General features: G+C 32.3%; 1 protein-coding gene across 1 annotated transcript; it reads left to right on the top strand.

The window, feature by feature from the left end:
• Positions 1 to 5,836: 5,836 nt before the first annotated feature.
• Positions 5,837 to 20,929, top strand: LOC137391061 (uncharacterized). Its single transcript, XM_068077407.1, has 7 exons — positions 5,837 to 6,029; positions 6,538 to 6,637; positions 10,753 to 10,947; positions 12,663 to 12,797; positions 13,234 to 13,323; positions 17,455 to 17,717; positions 19,685 to 20,929. Exons 1-7 carry the CDS (start codon positions 5,847 to 5,849, stop codon positions 19,895 to 19,897), a joined length of 1,179 nt encoding a protein of 392 aa, XP_067933508.1. The 5' UTR covers positions 5,837 to 5,846; the 3' UTR covers positions 19,898 to 20,929.
• The last annotated feature ends 385 nt before the right edge of the window (positions 20,930 to 21,314 follow it).

The following is a 21,314-nucleotide window of genomic DNA, read 5'->3' as shown; positions in this document are numbered from 1 at the left end:
AGTATATAGCGCGGAGTATATAGCGCGGAGTATATAGCGCGGGGTATATAGCGCGAAGTATATAGCGCGGAGTAAATAGCGCGGAGTAAATAGCGTGGAGTATATAGCGCGGAGTATATAGCGCGGAGTATATAGCGCGGAGTATATAGCGCGGAGTATATAGCGCGGAGTATATAGCGCGGAGTATATAGCGCGGGGTATATAGCGCGAAGTATATAGCGCGGAGTAAATAGCGCGGAGTAAATAGCGTGGAGTATATAGCGCGGAGTATATAGCGCGGAGTATATAGCGCGGAGTATATAGCGCGGAGTATATAGCGCGGAATATATAGCGCGGAGTAAATAGCGCGGAGTATATAGCGCGAAGTATATAGCGCGAAGTATATAGCGCAAAGTATATAGCGCAGAGTATTTAGCACGGAGTATATAGCGCGGAGTATATAGCGCGAAGTATATAGCGCGGAGTATATAGCGCGGAGTATATAGCGCGGAGTATATAGCGCGGAATATATAGCGCGGAGTAAATAGCGCGGAGTATATAGCGCGAAGTATATAGCGCGAAGTATATAGCGCAAAGTATATAGCGCAGAGTATTTAGCGCGGAGTATATAGCGCGGAGTATATAGCGCGAAGTATATAGCGCGGAGTATATAGCTCGGAGTATATAGTGCAATAGGAATAGGCATTATTAATGCAATTTTCCTTTATATATAGATGTCTCTATAAAACAATCAGCTAAACCGGACCACCCACCGGCCTGTTAGCCCGTTTTACCAAGGTTAGACTATGTGTACAGATACAGATAAACAAAGACAAGCCACAAGACAGACAACACATATCATCAACCTTATTGCAGCTTGGCCTCACATAATCACCAAAGGAAAGCTACAAATACTTGTAGTTATCATGCCCAGGTGTCAACTGTTCTCACGATTAAACACTGGCCAATCATACATTAAGGTTGGTTTTAGTTCTGCACCATCCCAATGGCCTTACTCAGGGCCACCCAAAGCTATTCAAATAATTGTTAAAATTTATGTGGCTTGAACTCAGCAAACAAAGAAGTACACCTTGTGATCACATACAGATATACAGATTATTACTGTCAGCCAAACAAAATATAATACGTTGGCCTGTATAAACCATATAAAAACAAAATTTTTGTAATATTTTGGTTTACAAAATTTAAGCTGGAGCAAAATAATGCTTAAGTTGAGATATAATATAATCTTATTGGCGAATAGAGAAATGTCTAATAATGCTGTAAATGCAAAATGCGTTTTTTAACAAACACTCCAGTTGTTTCCTCTCACCATGTTGAAGAAAGACCTGCACGAAATTTCAGTAGATTTTATCAGAAAGTATCGGTATTTTTAATCATTTGTAATTGTTTTTAATGTTTTGAGGTGAGCTGACTACCAGGATGTTTATAAATTAAACTCGAAAAAATTTGATCGCAGTTAAATTAAGCAGATTTAGCAAGAGTGCCATTATGATTTCTGTAGTTGTGAAGAGACAGGCGGAATAAAAACATGTAATGGTGCAACTTGAAAGCAATAGCTGATATTAACTATGGCAGAAACAGCAATTAGTGACATCATTTCACATATTTTTTTAGCGTTTTCACGGCAACCAAGTTTTTTCGTTGTTAATCTTGAAGCATTCTAGTAGTCAGAGCCTCTCATGCATCAAAAACAATCAAATTAAAAGTACTGATACTTCTTAATAAAATCCACTAAAATTGTTTGTAAGTTCATTTTTAAATAGGTATCATTGCTGATCACCTAGTTAGGCTGTTAAGTTGACGTCAATAATAAAATGCGATTTCATAAATTTTGTCACAGGTTTTATCTGAAGGAGCTTCAATTACTGCTATAAACCAATTAACTTTGCAAATGTACAAATCAAAGTAGGAACATGAAAGTGCCATCTGTTTGGTTAATTCAAAGACTTTCATTAAAAGGTAACTGAATGATCTGCTCTTAGTCAAAGACTTTTATTGTATCCACAAATCAAAAGCTTTTATTTAGTTTCTATTTTCACTGCAAGCTTTTCAGTCTACATATCTTACTTGTACTTGTAACTTAATTCTAGAAGCAGTTTAATACCATGGAATGTATGCATAACTTTTTCTTGGAAATATAATAATCAACAAAAGGATGTTTTTCATTACATACCGAAAGAAAAAAAATCCAAAATCAGGATCTATTAATTGAGTTGAACAAATGTGTTTTAAAAGTTGATAATTTAAATGAATTGCAAAGAAATCAGGATAGTGAACTAGAGGTTGTAGTAACAGAAATTTTATTAATTGAAATGTGCGATGGTGAATAATTTATGTTTGTGTCATGAAATAGAAATCGATGTTAGTCATGTTTGTCAAAGAATATATATAAATATTCTGGGCATAGTTTACAAAGGATTCTGAAACCTGTAACAAAAATTCAACAACCTGCAAGTTTGAAATATGGAAAAATGTTGAAATATTTTGTGATGTGATTGGTGCAAGTGTGGTAAGTTGGAATACGCGATCGCTAGTATACAAGTCTTAGTATAGATTTCTGTAAGAGAAATATCCTTTTCTGATGTTGATATGGTTAGATGGGAAACACAGTATATATCAATGTCATTGCTCAAATTGCAATGCACAAATTGAAAGTAATAGCCTACAACAGTTTTATATTTTTGTTTATGATTTAACCTTATTTGAGCCCTAAATAGAGTATATGTGTACTTTGTCAAACAAATATTAGTACAAACATAACTTTATATAGTAACTTATCTAAATATTTGAAGTTAAAAATATTGACATAAATTGTTGCACTCCTGCTAATTATATTAGTTTATTCTAGTTTATTTACCAACTGTAATAATAATAATTATAACTGTTATAATGCGATGGGCATTTTAGAGGTTCCCAACCTCAGAGTCTGTGCTTTTCTAAAGAAGACAAGAGCAAACAACTTTTACTTTGTAGCAACAGAAGCTTACCTAAGGGCTTTGCGTGTCAATCGCTATTTTTAGATAAAGCTGTTTAAATAATCATATTTAATCAATTTACTTTTAGATTAAACTGTGTATAATCTGCATAGAGTATCTGACAGAGTTTAAGGAGCAATTGAATTAAAAGATGTTTTTAATAAATTTAAGGGAACCTCCCTGCTATATAACTAGGAATGCTAAAATTCTGATTTACTATTCACTTGACAGTCCCATGCGTCACAAGACATTGTCATGTGTAATAACTACATGCACAATTATTCTTAGACATGCAAAAGTGGTTTTGAGGCGCAAATAGAAGCGTGATTCACTGGAAATCCGAGTATCAAAGTTTTATTCCTGCGAGCTGCAATATGTTTTCCTGACACTCTCAGCGTAGCTTTAGAAGTGTTATAAGCTTTGGAAGCCCTTATAAGTCAACAGTAATTACTTGATATTTTTAATAGCAGGCAATTATCTAGCTCTTCATTCTTCAACATTATAATTGCCGTGCTTGGTCCAAGTAGCGTGTAAAGGAAGAGAGTACCGCTATAAAAGGAAGGATCAACAGAAAAATATTTGATATATTATGATCAGCACTGGATCAAATCTAATTATGTAAAGTACTTGTATGCTTGAACATGTCTGTGACACACTTTTTAGGTGCTTGACTCTTTTATGACAATCTAAATGGAATGCCAGGCACATTTATGGCAGTTTGAGTCAAACACCTGACACATTTATGGCAGTTTATTAACATTGTGAGATAACGAGCTAGTAAAGAGCAGGTGTCGCTACTAATGTATTTGACACAGCTGCTTTGCTTGACAATCATTTTAGACTAGAATATCATTGAGAATAACCAGTTTGTTTTCTCAAGTAGGTTAGAATGTTGTTACCACAATTGATGGTCGACAAAACTTTTGTTGACCAGAATCTGCAAAATAGACATCTAATGTGTTAATAATAGACACCTAATGTGCTAGAGATTAAAGATAAATTTAAACAAAATTTTAGTAAACTTTATGGGAGTTTTGGTATTTTTCTATCATTTGCGATTCTTCATGACGTTTGAGGTGATCTGACTGCCAGGATGCTCCAAGATTAAAATCGAAAAATCTTGATTACAGTTAAAAAGGCCAGAAGAAAAATATATATATGTGAACTGATGTTACTAGTCGCTGTAGTTGCTATGGTTGATATCGGCTATAATAGTGTATTTAAGTTGCTGTTCAAGTGTTCAAGTGCTTCTATTCTGTCAGTTTTTTCCAACTATAGATGTCATAATCGCACTTTCGCTTGATCTGAGCCTTTTATCGCAATCTAGTTTTGTTGATTTTAATCTTGAAACATCCTAACAATTAGATCATCTTAAACATCAAAAACAATTGCATATGATAGAAAAATATCGATACTTTCTCATAAAATCTAGAGAAGTTTTGTGCAAGTTGGTTCTTAAATTCCTTTTAAAGGATATCACTGCATCAAACCTCGCACTATCACTGCATCAAACCTCGCACTATCACTGCATCAAACCTCGCACTATCACTGCATCAAACCTCGCACTATAACTGCATCAAACCTCGCACTATCACTGCATCAAACCTCGCACTATCACTGCATCAAACCTCGCACTATCACTGCATCAAACCTCGCACTATCACTGCATCAAACCTCGCACTATCATAAATCATAAAAGCTACACTGAAATAAGTTAACCTAATGACAACCTGACCCTTGTTACAAATGTGAAAAAGAGGCATCGTCGCTTTATGTATATGTCTAAAGGCTTGAAATGGTTATTCAAAAGTAATTGATTTTCATTTTTAAATTGAATGTTTAGTTTTATTTTAATTATATTGCGTTACCTCTTTGTGTGAAGCTCACGGTATTGTCATTGACCAAAAATAGGCAAGTCAAACCAGCAATTTAAAGTGTCCTATTCATGACATGAACAACCAAAATGGTTCTCATAGCAATGAAAAGTAGTATTTTATGTCATTTTCATTAGGCCAGACAACGTCTGTATACCTTGGGCTACAACTAATAATTTGTGATGAGGTTTTGATGATTCACATGCCTTGTGCTCATCAACTATTTAGTGCTCAATACATAATTGTAACCAATAGAATTCCTCTCAAGATGAATGGGTTGCCATCAGTTTTCAGCTGAACATTGTTGGTGAAGAAGGCAAGTAAAGTTCATTTATCGTTTTTTGTTAAACTGAGGCATTGTAGCACTTTTTAGGTACACTGAAAGTGTGAAAATATATGAAATACATAATTTTTACTACACCTTATGTTTTTATAAGTATTATGTAGAAAGTGATATTATAGTTTTTCTGTATCTGTTAAACTTGTTATGGCAAAAAATACAGATCAAGAAAAAAATATGAATTTATTTTTACTGATCATGAAAAACTTATTACTGCAAAAGATTTTAAAGTTTCTTTATATCACATCATGTACATTATAATTGAGTATACAGTTTTAGTATTCTGTTAAACATAGTTTACGCACAAATAATATTTTTGAATAGTTTAAGTTTATGTTGAAAGAACTGTACCTTCAAAATTAAGTAAATCAAAGTGTTTTGCCACTATAGGATAATACGGAGCATTAATAAATATCTTTAGTTTTAAAAACTATATAAACATCACAAAGAAGAAGTGAATGTGCGTGCATAGAGTTTTAACATTTTGTATGCTAGGTAGACCTTTCTTTAGCATTTACCTCGTTTAAGGGTGTTAAACCTAAACTTAAAATTTACATTGTAACGAAAGGCAACTTTCACAAGTTTTGTACACATTAAATGTTCAGTGTTTAAAGTTTGATTCTATTCTTCAATCTTAGGTAGTGCCTGACAAAAATGGAGAAAAGCAGCTCAGCCTTACAATACAGGCATCATGAAGTTGTTCAGATACTGAGTGCTGTTATAGCAGTCTCTGCTCTGACTGTATCAGTCTACTCTCAGATAAGTAACCAGATGTTACAGAAGGAAGTAGATACTTTGAACAGCAGAGTTGATCAGCTGGAGGACACTGTGAACAAGGTGAGACAACATGTGTGTATATTTAGCATTCTGTTAATTTTTTGGGAGAATTTTAACATAATTAATATATTAATTTCAAATGTATAAACAAACTTTAAAAAAGCTCATCTGTTCAGAATTTTCAAAGCTGAGATCTGGTAGACGGGTTTTATGAGTTGTAGTTGTTATTTCAAACATGTATATTGATTGTCCATTTATAATTTCAGTCGTAAGTAACATTCTTATTACATTTAAAATATTAAAATGCAGATTTTTAGAAAATACGTAATTATATTACAAAGAAATAAGTATAATTATTATGTTTAATGCTCAATTCTGTTTCCACATCCGCATTTTAATAAAAGTGTTTCATCTACAAACAATTGTAATTTCTGTCTTTTAAACTCGTAAGTCTAGAAACAAATTAAAGCTAAACTGTATATGAACGATTCAAAAGTGGAAACTACTTCTGTAACATTTTATTTCATCTACCTGCATGCCAGATAGTAATTCTACTCAGTGCTTTTAGGTACAGCCACTGAATACTGCTAATTCCAATCATGACAGGAAGAAAAGGTCAACAGAAGATGTGGAGCCTTTTGATGATCGCCTAAGTCAATTAACTTTGGGTAACTTTTCAAATCAAAGAAATTCAAAAGACTTTTCTCATTTTATTTCAATTACATATATGCATATGTAATTTTTTCATAAAAATTAATCTCTTATCTGTTTTTGGTTTTATAACAAAGCAGTACCTTGGCAGCCCTGTATGCCGTAAAAGAATGTCAAGTGTAATAACTCTACTCATGATTATTTTGCAATAGTAGTTGGTCCAGATTTCAGTGTCCTGTGCTATGTGCAGAGATTTGCTAGTTCAAATCCAGCATGATGCAACTTTTTTCCAGCCTCTAAAAAACTTTGCAAAAAATGCTGCAACATTTTTTCCCAATCTTTTTGGAGATTAAAAAAGGTTACCAAAAAAAAGGTACCAGATTGAACCGGTATGATGCAAACTGGTTGCAACATATCCATTTTGGGTAAGTTGACAAGCAGGCATATTGTTGAATAAGGAATGAGGAAGTATTTACTTGTTGAATAAAGAATGAGAAAGTATTTACTTATTGAATGAGGAACGAGGAAGTATTTACTTGTTGAATAAAGAATGAGGAAGTATTTACTTATTGAATGAGGAACGAGGAAGTATTTACTTGTTGAATAAAGAACGAGGAAGTATTTACTTGTTGAATAAAGAATGAAGAAGTATTTACTTGTTGAATAAAGAACGAGGAAGTATTTACTTGTTGAATGAGGAACGAGGAAGTATTTACTTGTTGAATAAAGAACGAGGAAGTATTTACTTGTTGAATAAAGAATGAGGAAGTATTTACTTGTTGAATGAGGAACGAGGAAGTATTTACTTGTTGAATAAAGAACGAGGAAGTATTTACTTGTTGAATAAAGAATGAGGAAGTATTTACTTGTTGAATAAAGAATGAGGAAGTATTTACTTGTTGAATATGCTATACAACATAACACATCAATGTTAGACGACTTTCACATTACAAGCTTTAATATGTTTTCACTCTAGCGATAGCATTTTCGCATTTAGTCATTTTTGACTTGTTCCATTAACTCTATTAACTCTATTAACTCTATTAACTCTATTAAACTCTATTAACTCTATTAACTCTATAAACTCTATTAACTCTATTAACTCTATTAACTCTATAAACTCTATTAAACTCTATTAAACTCTATTAACTCTATTAAACTCTATTAACTCTATTAACTCTATTAACTCTATTAAACTCTATTAACTCTATAAACTCTATTAAACTCTATTAACTCTATTAACTCTATTAACTCTATTAACTCTATTAACTCTATTAACTCTATAAACTCTATTAACTCTATTAACTCTATTAACTCTATTAACTCTATTAAACTCTATTAACTCTATTAAACTCTATTAACTCTATTAAACTCTATTAACGCTATTAAACTCTATTAACTCTATAAACTCTATTAACTCTATTAAACTCTATTAACTCTATTAACTCTATTAACTCTATTAACTCTATTAACTCTATTAAACTCTATTAACTCTATTAACTCTATTAACTCTATTAACTCTATTAAACTCTATTAACTCTATTAACTCTATTAACTCTATTAACTCTATTAAACTCTATTAACTCTATTAACTCTATTAACTCTATTAACTCTATTAACTCTATTAAACTCTATTAACTCTATTAACTCTATAAACTCTATTAACTCTATTAACTCTATTAACTCTATTAACTCTATTAACTCTATTAACTCTATTAACTCTATTAACTCTATTAAACTCTATTAACTCTATTGACTCTATTAACTCTATTAACTTTATTAACTCTATTAAACTCTATTAACTCTATTAACTCTATTAACTCTATTAACTCTATTAAACTCTATTAACTCTATTGACTCTATTAACTCTATTAACTCTATAAACTCTATTAAACTCTATTAACTCTATTAACTCTATTAACTCTATTAACTCTATTAACTCTATTAAACTCTATTAACTCTATTAACTCTATTAAACTCTATTAACTCTATTAAACTCTATTAATTCTATTAAACTCTATTAACGCTATTAAACTCTATTAACTCTATTAACTCTATTAACTCTATTAAACTCTATTAACTCTATTAAACTCTATTAACGCTATTAAACTCTATTAACTCTATTAACTCTATTAACTCTATTAAACTCTATTAACTCTATAAACTCTATTAACTCTATTAACTCTATTAACTCTATTAACTCTATTAACTCTATTAACTCTATTAACTCTATTAACTCTATTAACTCTATTAACTCTATTAACTCTATTAACTCTATTAACTCTATTAACTCTATTAACTCTATTAACTCTATTAACTCTATTAACTCTATTAACTCTATTAACTCTATTAACTCTATTAACTCTATTAACTCTATTAACTCTATTAACTCTATTAACTCTATTAACTCTATTAACTCTATTGACTCTATTAAACTCTATTAACTCTATTAAACTCTATTAACTCTATTAACTCTATTAACTCTATTAACTCTATTAACTCTATTAACTCTATTAACTCTATTAAACTCTATTAACTCTATTAACTCTATTAACTCTATTAACTCTATTAACTCTATTAACTCTATTAACTCTATTAACTCTATTAAACTCTATTAACTCTATTAAACTCTATTAACTCTATTAAACTCTATTAACTCTATTAAACTCTATTAACTCTATTAAAAGCTTTGACTTTAAATATGCACAATAATGATAGAAATAAGAGTAGTATTGAGAATTAGAAATGAGAAAAAAATACTAATCATTAATTAGGGTTTGTACTAATTTATTACTGCATTTTGATACTTCGAATATTTCATTCAAATTCTTGTTAATTCAAATAGTTTTTTTTCTTTTTTCTGCATTAAACGATCCTTTAAATTTAAAAAAGTAATTTTCTTTTTCTATCAAACATTTTCACTTTCCCCTCAAGTAACTTCAACATCAGTATATCCTTATAGCTATTACATTTTGTATAGAAACTACCGAACGTTGAATGCAAAAGGTTTTTGACTAACATGAATATGCATGATTTCATGAATATATGAATTGCATGAATTTGATTAACTGGAAATGGTCTAAATTTTACTATAATAAGAGCCATGTCCATCCTTCTATCTGGGCAGTAACAGAAAAGATTTCACCTCGCAGGAATTAAACCCACACATTCAGAGGTTATACGGATGTGAAGCCAAGCTATCTACCATTAAACCACACAGTCAGCTTGTCCCTGTTTGAAATAATTGTACTTATAATTGTTACTCATCATGATCTCTTACCACAATCATGATTTTCAAGCATGCTGGTTATTATTAGCTAATTACTCCACCGTATGGAAAGGTGGCTGTGTGGTGCAATTTTTGCACCAAACATGCTGAATTTTTTTACCCAATGAAATTGAGCAAATTAAGCTGGTCTAAATCTTTACTATAGTAAAAGCCATGCCCGTCCTTCCATCTGGCAATAAGAAAAAAATGATTTTATTTCACAAAATCAAACCCGTACCTTTTCTGGATGTAAAGCCAAGAGCACTACAACTAAGCCATGCTGCCAGTTTGTCATGGCTTGGAATATTTGTACTTCTAATCGTTACCTGTCATGATCTCTTATGCAAATATGATCTTCAAGCGTGCTAGTATTAGTATTAGTGCAAATATTTCATAGTATGGCAAGTTGGCTGTGTGACACACTGGTTAGCACATGTCTGAACCAGTAGTTCCGACTTCAGATTAAGTGTTAAGCAGTTTTTTCATTCATATAACTTTATTGCTATGACTGGACATACAGATGTCAGACTAACAAACGCTTATATCTTTATATATATGTTGAAGTAGAAAATTTTCTGAAAAAAACTTCCATTTTTAGTTATTCGTAGCTGATTGGCTTCAGGTTTGAAGTTTTGATATGTAGCTATGATATAGTGTAAATTGGCTCAAACAGAGAACCTATGTCACTTACCCAATTTATTAGAAGGGAATTTTTACATACTCAATAGTATTTTAACTATTTACTTTAAAATATTTATTCAACACCCACTCTGTAGTTTATAAATTCCTTACTACAATTTTGCTATTTCAAAAAATAATCATCAGGTTAGTTTATAAAATCGATTTTAAAATTGTCCCACAAAGGTGACCTCTCATCTCTACGTGGACCTCCTGGCAGAGATGGATCTTCTGGCAGAGATGGACGAGATGGTAGAGATGGACGAGACTGTGAAGATACCGAATTGAATGAGTTAGGAATGATTATTAGGATACTGATAAACCAGACCAAATCTGCGACACCGATTACACCAGCGCCATCTGCACTCAATTCCGATCATGGTACATAATAAACCACATTGTCTAGTTTTTTGTAACACTGGTTTAAAGTCCTTTTGTGGAAATGGCCAAAAGTCATTGAAAAGTCGCTCAGTTTATTAACCTGTTGGATTTCTGCAAGACAGCATAGTAAACAGGCATTTCATCGTTGGAGGATGATAACTATAAATTTAAGCTTTATTCGTTCATCCTTTTGTTGATGGATAACTGGAAAGGCAGTTGTTCATAAGAGTCTAGATAACAAACTATGAAATATCAGGTAGTTTCTCATCTTATACTCTAGTAAAGTTCATAAAAAGCAAAGTTTTCTGTTGTAACTTTCAAGCAATTTAAATCATAAATTACAGGAACATCAACCAACTTATAGTATTGCTGACCTTTGAAATCCTTTTACTAGTTCTAGTAACTGTTATCTTAATTACTACACAGCACGAAAAGATCTGTTCTCTTTCACACATTGCACATTATGGAGTTTGGTTTAGTAAATGACCCATTGTAGTCTTACTAATGACAGCAATTTTTGAAATTCAGTACCGTAGAGATAAACTGGTGATAAACCAAGTTTTAGGAACATAATGAAGGCAAAAATTCGTACGAGTGCTAATCGGTGTAGGTTCTAATTGGTGTGGGCGCTAATTGCTGTGGGTGTGATATGGTGTGGGTGCGGGATTACTGATATGATAAGCAATACAAAAATTCATTTAAAAGTTACATTATTTTATATAGTCAAGCATTTCTTTAGACTTATACTTGGGCACAAAAATTTTGCATTCTCTGCTAACTTCACCAATAATATAAGGCATTCACAGAGTTAGACATTCTAATGCTTTTGAAACCAACTTTTTTAAATGTTTGAACCCCTACAAATGCCAAATGCATAGTGCATGCATGCAATGACCGGTTACTGCATAGTGCATACATGCAATGACCGGTTACTGCATTGTGCATACATGCAAAGACTGGTTACTGCATAGTGCATACATGCAATGACCGGTTACTGCATAGTGCATACATGCAATGACCGGTTACTGCATAGTGCATACATGCAATGACCAGTTACTGCATAGTGAATACATGCAATGACCAGTTACTGCGTAGTGCATACATGCAATGACCGGTTACACCAGTTTTATTTACTGTGTACAAACAGACCCCTTGCACATCAGCCAAGGGGTCTGTTTGAAGGGTTTCTTCTGAATTAAATGAAGTATTTGATTTGCATATTTGGTAAACTAATATACTTTATGTATATAGTTGAACGGTGGTTCACGAATCCCTGCAAAATTGTATTTCAGGTTTAAAGCTATAATATATGCATTCATATGAAAGTCATCATACAAGATAAAAAATCGAATTGCTTCTATCTTGGATAAATAAATAAAATTAAGTTTACACTAGACGCGTAAACAAAATAATATTGCATTATTCATCATATTGTGCGTATGAAAATAACCAGCGTCAATGGACATGTACAATCTACAGTATGTATGCATAGTAAACGTAGATTTACATGAGCGTAAATATGTCTTATCGACTTCTACAATCTTTCTTCTTTTTACTAAATCTTTTGAAATAGCGTACCCAAGAGACTAACATATCTTAGATCATTCTTGGTGACTCATTCATGGCTACTTAGGCTATTAATAACAGATCTCGATGTAAGCAACTAAGTTTTTGTCCAATCAGCATTGCACTAAAATTAACAAGGTCAATTGTAGGCAGACTTTTGCAAGAGATGAATGAGACAATTGCTTATGGACTGTTGAGTCTTCTGCAAAATAACAACAGGAAGCTGAGAGAAATTGAGGAAGAGTTACAAAGGAATGAACCAACGCCCACTTCCTTTTCCAGTGGTTGGTGTTACTCATCGGAATAACTCTGTCTGTTTGTTTTATGCAGCAAAATAAACTTAACGAATATTGAATTTAAATTCAACGCATAGCCGATCATGCTAAAATATCACTTTTTCTGCAGCTCAATAAAAAAGTTGCATTTACAACTATATTTCTCTAAAACATTTGCATGCTAAGAAATTGTTTTTGGGATCATTTGCTATCTCACGACTGGCTCACCGTGTAAGGTTTACATTTTTTTAAATTTTCAAACCTAAAATTGTAAATTTTTATATTGCTTCAAGTAAAGATCAAAAGTTTTAGATTCACATCTGAGCTCCCTGGCTATGTCACTATAAGTGATCAATCTATCCCTGGCTATGTCACTATAAGTGATCAATCTATCTATCACTAAGCAAAAAGGCAAAAATATTCATCAACATTGTTTATTTGATAGAGGAAGATGGTTCTGCAGGAGGAGGTGGAAGTTCATACATAAGATGGGGAAAAAAAGCTTGCAGTAACTCAACAGAACAGCTGTTCACAGGTTTGTGTTCTAACTCAAATTGGATTTTGGTTCAAACATGCTGAGATCGATAGCAACCAGCATAGTTTTTGTCGTTATAATTATGATCGATTCTCATAATTAATCTTTAGCATAAATCACTCTCTTTTGACATTTTATTCAAAAGGAGTTTAAAGTTTACAAAATATTTTTAGTTTGTATAGTAAATTATTGCAAAACTAAATAAGGGACTATCTATATACTAGCTCCAGTTATGATCTTTTAAAAAATTATGCGATACACGTTAATTGTTTTTATTTATTGTATTGTTCGCTTTCAACCGGTTTGCCACACCTTTTGATTCACTCTCACAAGATCACCCTAACGATCTAATTGAAAAGCGGATGTCACCTTGGAGAGTGGTTCATAAAAATTGTTTTAACACACAAAGGCTTTTTACCTTCAACCACCACCAACATGATATCAAGTTTGTCATAAATCACTGCTTACACCCGCTGACATTGCGATTACAGTCGCTAGAATAAAGCTTGATACTTAGAAAAGAAGTCTAATAATATTTAAATGACAAATTCTCTTACAACATTAATAGCTAGAAAAAAGCTTTAATTAATGGTTGAAAAAAATTGATAATAATTAAAACAATTATAATCAATAAAATTTTCTGACATGCATTTTAAATAAAGATATAGTAGTAGAACTGTGTTTCGATTTTCTGAGGAGATTGTTGGCTAGAGCTGAACAACAGGTAAAAATAAAATCATAATATTTCTAGTCAAGTTCATAATTACTGCTAATAATAATAATGCTCAAAATTTCTGTTTTCAATAAAGAAATAAATATTCTCAAGCTTCTTCAAGGTTGTTCGCTCAGGCTTTAGGTTTCAAAAAGAATGCTCGCTTGTTAGATTCTATGTCGATCACCTGCAGTAAAACTAACAAAAGATGAGTTAAATTTCATTTAAACTAAATACTAATAGAATGGTGTGCTAAAAAGATGCATATATTCTAAAACATACTTTTTAATAATTATAAACGCTCATCACAGGTTTCTACTAACTTTTCAGGCATCATGCGTAAAATCAAACAACTGGAAAGCAAGCATGATTCCTTTTTGCCTTTGTTTCTTATTTTGGTTGGTGGGAAACTAGTTTGTTATTTTGAAGTATTGGCCAGAGTTAATGGCTGTTTTGTGAATAAACACAATTAAGAAGACAGCAATCAGCCATTTGCAGAAACAAACCAATACGTAAACCTATATGCTGGAATTTTTTAACAAGAGAGTTAAACCAGTAATTGTTGTCAGTTCTTTTATAGCGGTTAGTTACACCTTCATAATTACAGCATAAGGTATAAAGCACTCTTAGCCTTTTAGCCCCGCTTCATAATAAATTAATTTTCAACTTGGAAAACTTCCAATGAAATTAAAAAAAAGTTGTGCCAAATTTCATGGTTCCTGTAATATAAATAATGCATCCTATTCTAAGGTTCTGTGATTAGATAAACAAGTGTATGAATTTTATTTTTTAACATATAATAAAAATATAATATGAACATATAATGTATAATATAAAATATAATGCACAATATATATAATATATTTTGTATGTATTGTATATATTCTAATATCTAATAGATAATATAAATACCGTAAAACTTTTATTTGAACGCCGCTATGGGAGAAGGGTTGAAAAATTTAGTGCCACCTTTTTATTGAACGCCACTTCTATTTAACCGCCATTTTAACATTATTTGATCTTTATGGACTCATAATAGCAAGTGATCAAAGATGGAAAAGTGTACACACATTTGAACAAACTTACTTGGTTACGTCAACAACAATTAATTCTTTTGTTGTTTCTGTTCAAGTTGAAGTCTGTTTTCTAGCTCCAAAGCTTTACGATTGTTCTGTTTTAACTTTGAAAGCAACACCATAGAAATAATTAATAACCATATCAGGCTAATAGTAGTTTGTTATTCAGCATGGTTCTGATACTTAGATGCATGTGCACAACAACTTAGCAATTACGATAGATTCTGTACTACTATTTAGAGGCTAAAACGTGTGTGCAAGATTACATGCATTTTCTCTTTATTTTCGCAAGAGTTTAATCTAAATGGCGCAGCGTATAAATTTTGCTCTTCTATATAATTGTTTGGATGCTAATATCAGCTAGTTCAGCGGTGCAGAAGAAATGTTGAGGTTGGAACACGCTGTGGAAGGTATTGAACAGCCAGAAGAAAATTAAATGGTTTTAAACGAAAGCAACAATCAGAACGCAACTGGCCTAGCAAAGGATGTTAATATTTTTTTTAATTTGTTAATTTTTATTTTTACATGTATTATAAATATGGTTTGTTTATGTCACTTGTTTTTAAATATATATTTGTAGCATTTAATAAATTATTATTACATAACTTGAAAATTTTGCAGATTTATAGCATATTATTTAATAGCATCATTGCAATTAGCTAAACTCGGCTTCTGTTCTCGGAAACTCGGATCTTTTCGTTTTAGTAAGGTAAATTACTTTGAAAACCTATTTTGCTGCCAATGCAGCGCAATACGCATTTCTAGTAATACAATATGTCACAATCACCAAAGCCGTTAATTTTACTAACATATAAAAACTAGAAATTCCACTGTCATACAGCCCACGACCAAAGTGATATTGGAAAAAAGAAAGGGTACTGATGGTTGAGAAATGCAATATTAGCAGTCAAATGTCACTGCAGTGCAATAGGATAACTGCAATGGTAGCTGTAATGTACTGGGTGTGGGTGTTATTATATACAACAAATAGCAATAATGAAAGGAAAATATTACATGTTTATATCTCTCTCCCTGCAATAGGAGAAATGCAATATTGGCCAATATTAGAAGTAAAATGCACTGATATTATTAGAATAACCAATATTATTAATATAGTAATAATATAAAACCAATACACAATTTTGTTTACATTTAAAAACGTCATAGTTTTTATAGTCTGATAAGTATAATCTCATAATCTTAAAATCTCATAAGAATCGTTAAAAAAAAATATCATCGTCATGTCCTTCACTTACACTGCGTTGTACGTCAGTTAGAATACCGAAGTACTCAAGATTCTAAAATGTTAGTTACTTTGAAATCGGCAAAAATGAAACGATTTCAGTACTCCTACGTTAATTACAGAAACCTTCGACAATGCTATAGACTAGTGAAATGTGCACGTTATTTTTTTCCCGAAATGCGCACGACTTCATCGTTCTATTCTCTGTCGCTCGGCGTTTCAATTTCAGGTCTTAACTTTTAATAAACCAAGCTTTTCAAGCCTTTTGTGGCGATTTTTGTCCAAATTAATCTGTTTATTTGTGTATATACCTAATCCGATCCGATGAGTAAGTTTTAAGATAATGCCGACGGTTTACAAAGACTTGGTAACATATTTAAATAGGCTTAAATGTGTTTTGTATCGTTATTATACTTTAAGGACTCTACAAAACGATGGTGAAATTTGTTGAAGAAATTTCTAGACAAGGGTTCGTCTCATACTTGATGATTAATTTTCGTAAGTTGTGTGCACATGCATTTATCATAAAAACTCTCATAACTTCGCTTCCGCTCGTCTGTTCATGGGATTAAACAAAGCTATGCAATAATCTGTTTCATAAGTAAAAAGCTTTTGCGAAAAGAAAGATAATGCACATGCATCTATTCTAGCTCCTGCTGGAGAAATTTGTAACATGCTATATATATATAAAGCTGGAGAGATTGTACCTTTGTAACATGCTATATATATAGAGCTGGAGAGATTGTACCTTTGTAACATGTTATACATATAGAGAAATGCTGTATTATGGTTTTCAACAAGTAGCTGAGTTTTGCCTTTGGTGCTGATTTATTAAATTTTACTGCGTAATAAAACTCTCATGCGTGATAATCCTTTTTTATTTTCATTGTTTTTTCTTTTGGCATTTAATGAAAAACATCTTTTTTGATGCTTAAAATGTCAATAAAAGGTTCTACATACATGCACATATGCAACTTATTTTTGTAATAAGCAAGTTGAAAAATTTAATTGATTGCGTAAATCATACCAAAAACCAACAAGGGGTAGCTCACCAAACGCTCAACAATAGATGATAATTGTGTGTTTTGTGTCTCTTCTAGGGATAGCAGCTGGTCAACATTATACTCACACTGGCGGGTCATCATCTTACACATGCCTACCCTCAGTACCAGAGTATAATTCATATGAAACTCAGACTAATGATCAAAACTGGATAAGCGGAGTAGAGTATGAAACTGGCTCCGTTATATTTCCTAACAGGATGCAAAATCACAATGTGCCCTGCGCCAGATGTTATGTTCCAACAAGATCAACCACCATCATGATTCCTGCTAAGCGAACCTGTCCACCATCTTGGAATAAGGTAAGAATTTATATTCTGTAGGGTTTGATTTTCTAGATAATTTTTCAACTTTCCTGTTGACCTTTTTACACGTTGCTCCTTGCATGCCAAAGCTAACTCATTGAGAATTTGGGACTTGGCAGCAAATGATGATAATAATGAAACTTTACTTTTAGCTGAGTTTGTCTCCATCTAGTGTTACTTACCCCTGTAAATAACCTCTCACTTTTATTCACTGTTATTTTTACAATGTTAGCAGCTTTTTAAATCATGTTATTGGCATTGCACCTGTGGCTAGCAAATTATCTGGTTTACTAGTTTTAGCTGGTCAACGACATCATGCGCCTAGCCTACATGTAGTTGTTTGTAAAATTATGCCACACTTTGCTAATAGATAAAAGTAAAGTTTGAAAATTAATAGGCGAATTTCATACAATGACATTGTTTCGAAATGAAGTTAACACACTGGTAAGCAATGGTCACATGTCATATATATTTAATAAAAGCCTTATGAAATTGCTGTTTATTTTTAACGTACAGAAAATTCAGATTATCAATGCTACTTAAGAAAATAATGTTGTTTGTTAAATGAGGTGTAACAATAGCAATTCTATGTATTATGCAAAAACAATTATGTGACAGACAAACCTATTGTAAGGCAGTCTTCCTTTCTTGTAGAATATAGTTAAGGTTTTGAGAAAGTTCGTGGATAAGCAGTCAACATTACATGGTTTGTTACTTATTATTGCTTTTATTTCTCACTAAATTATTTTCAAGTTGTACTGCATTCTGTAATATACTGCATTCTGTAATATACTGCATTCTGTAATATACTGCATTCTGTAATATACTGCATTCTGTAATATACTGCATTCTGTAATATACTACATTCTGTAATATACTGCATTCTGTAATATACTGCATTCTGTAATATACGGCATTCTGTAATATACTGCATTCTGTAATATACTGCATTCTGTAATATACTGCATTCTGTAATATACGCTTTTGTTTCAAATATTCTAACCTGGTAAGTAACTAAGTCTTTGTCAGGCCTCTCCTAAGATATAAAAACAATTAGGTGATTCAGAAAAATGGCCTTTAATGCAGATATATGGATGCTTTGCTGGTCAGAATTCCTTAGGAGCAAAATGCTTCAAAATTCCAATCACTATTTTATTGCTGTCAGTCATTACAACAAATATTATAAAGATAATCAATTTTAGTGCTTCAAAATGTCTAGTCTCTGATCATCTAACTAGTGATTGAAGGTGGGCATACAAATTTGGACTAGCTAAATGCTTGGCGTTGCACAAGTAATAAAAAAGTTTTTAATTGGCCAAGTTTCCTTACCCAATGAGTTTGAGGAGCTTAAGCTAGTAACTTAACTTACTATAATAAGAGCCATGGCCATTCTAACTGAAACCAGCATTAGAAAAAAGATTGTGTCATGATCTCTCATGCTATAATGATTTTCAAGCGTGCTAGATGAGGAGTGTCATTTTAACCCATCGGCGTTAAAGATTTGCAGGTGCATAAGTATGTGCATTAGTATTCTATAGTAATGCTAGTTGGACACAGAGTCTAATGGATGGCAAGCCTGTCTGCAGAATTGAAGGATCCAAGTCCAGATCCAGTGCGAAGTAACAGTTTCATTCCTAAAACTTTGTCACGATAACTGAACACACAAATGATGAACCAACAAATCACAAACACTGATATTCATATATCTGATTCTAGTTTTGACATAAATGGCAGCGATAATCTTTTTCTTTTTAGCTTTTGTTGGTCCCTTCCTTTAAGCTAGTATTTTCAAGTAATCACTTCACCCAAACAATCTTAGCGCTTCAAGTTCAAGTTTAAAAAAAGGTCGTCAGAAAATATAACAAAATTAATCAAATACCAGGTACTATAACACAATGATTTGGATTGATCAATTATATGACAATAAATGTATTGCTTTAAACTATTTTTTCTTACTTTATCAGGAGTACGAAGGATACCTGATGTCGGGCTATCATGGCCACAAGAGAGCCTACAACTATGTCTGCGTTGACAAGGAGCCTGAAGCTTTACAGAGTCTGTCAAGCAATGTAAATGGTGCTCTAATGTATTTTGTTCAAGGTGACTGCGCCTATCTCGGATTGTGCCCACCGTATATATCAGGAGCAGAGCTGACCTGTGTTGTCTGTTCGAAATAACATAAATGCAGCCTGTTACTTTATATCTTCTCAAACAACGTTTTTGAATCATTTTGTTTCAAGTATGTTTCCATGTCAAGAACAGGCACCAGCTTCATGTCACCAATGCTGAATTATATCTGTTTGATGCTGAAAATACGGATTTTAGCACCACCTGAAGTATTACTGTGCCTATAGAGAGCTATTCGATATTTCACTTTTTTGACTCTAAAAGTGCAGCCACACATACAGATGTTTTGCTGATTCTGACCAAAATCACGAAATGAACGAAAAACACAGAATTATTCGGCCGAAATTCACAAAATTGTCTGAGCTACATGTATGTATGCGCAACTGAAATGATCAACAAAACGCTTTTAATTGGCTAAACAAATTATTAGCGAGCATGATTCTAGAAGTTTTTGCAATTCATATAGTCCGAGGCACATAACGCAACACTCAAGAAAAATACTACTCGATTTGCCATAGTAAATTTGATGCAATTGACTTGATTGCGCTAAAAATGGCCACTCAGTCTACAACGGAACTTTTATTGCTAAAAAAGAAATTATTTTTATTAAAAAAGAAATGAATTGTAGCCATGGTGTCCAAACAATAAAGAACCAACAATAGCGCTATTTAGGCAGTTGCATCGTATGTACCACGTTGAATTGCGCTGGAACTTTTATTGTGTGTCGTGAAATGTGTCTTGGACTACATAAATTGTGAAAGCTGCTAGAATCGTGCTCGCTAATAAATTGTTTAGCAAATTAAATGTGTTTCGCCGACGATTTCGGTGTACATGCACAGCTTTAACAATTCTGTGAATTTCGGCCAAATAATTCTGTTTTTCGTTCATTTCGTGATTTCGGTCAGCATCAACGAAAAAATCGGTACATGGGGCCATACCTTAAAGCAGTTCTAAACAGTTAACTGACTAATATACAGTCATAGCTTGACATATAATTATGAGCTTAATGCATGTTGGTACTGAGCTGGTATGTCAATTTACTCATGTCTCAAGGCAATATTTCCTACATCAAATAAATACAAATTAATGTGTTATCATACCATTAAAAAAACAAGTTATGCTAGAAAAAACGTGTTTCAACTTTTAATTTAGGACATGCTAACAATGTGATGCATACCTATTTAATCGTTAAAATATGCAATAAAATGTAACATTATTATCAGAGCTACTGTAAGTTTTTACCTTCGAGACAGATGTAGTGGCTAGCGGCGGTCTGAGACTTGAAACAATGAGTTGGATACACTAAACTTTTGTGACGCTACGTAATAGAAACTTTAAATTTAATGTAAATAAATTTTGCTCATTAAATACACACTTAAAGCTAAGTGTTAATCTTTTACTAATCTTACATTTTTTGTTGGTTTAATTTTTTATTATTTGTTTCTAGTTTGACGCTTTTAGCCTCGC

The sequence above is a fragment of the Watersipora subatra genome, chromosome 3 (assembly GCF_963576615.1).
Source record: "Watersipora subatra chromosome 3, tzWatSuba1.1, whole genome shotgun sequence".
In the NCBI taxonomy this organism is placed as follows: Eukaryota; Metazoa; Bryozoa; class Gymnolaemata; order Cheilostomatida; family Watersiporidae; genus Watersipora; species Watersipora subatra.
The sequence above is the reverse complement of the archived record's forward strand: the minus strand, read 5'-3'. Positions and strand labels throughout refer to the sequence as shown.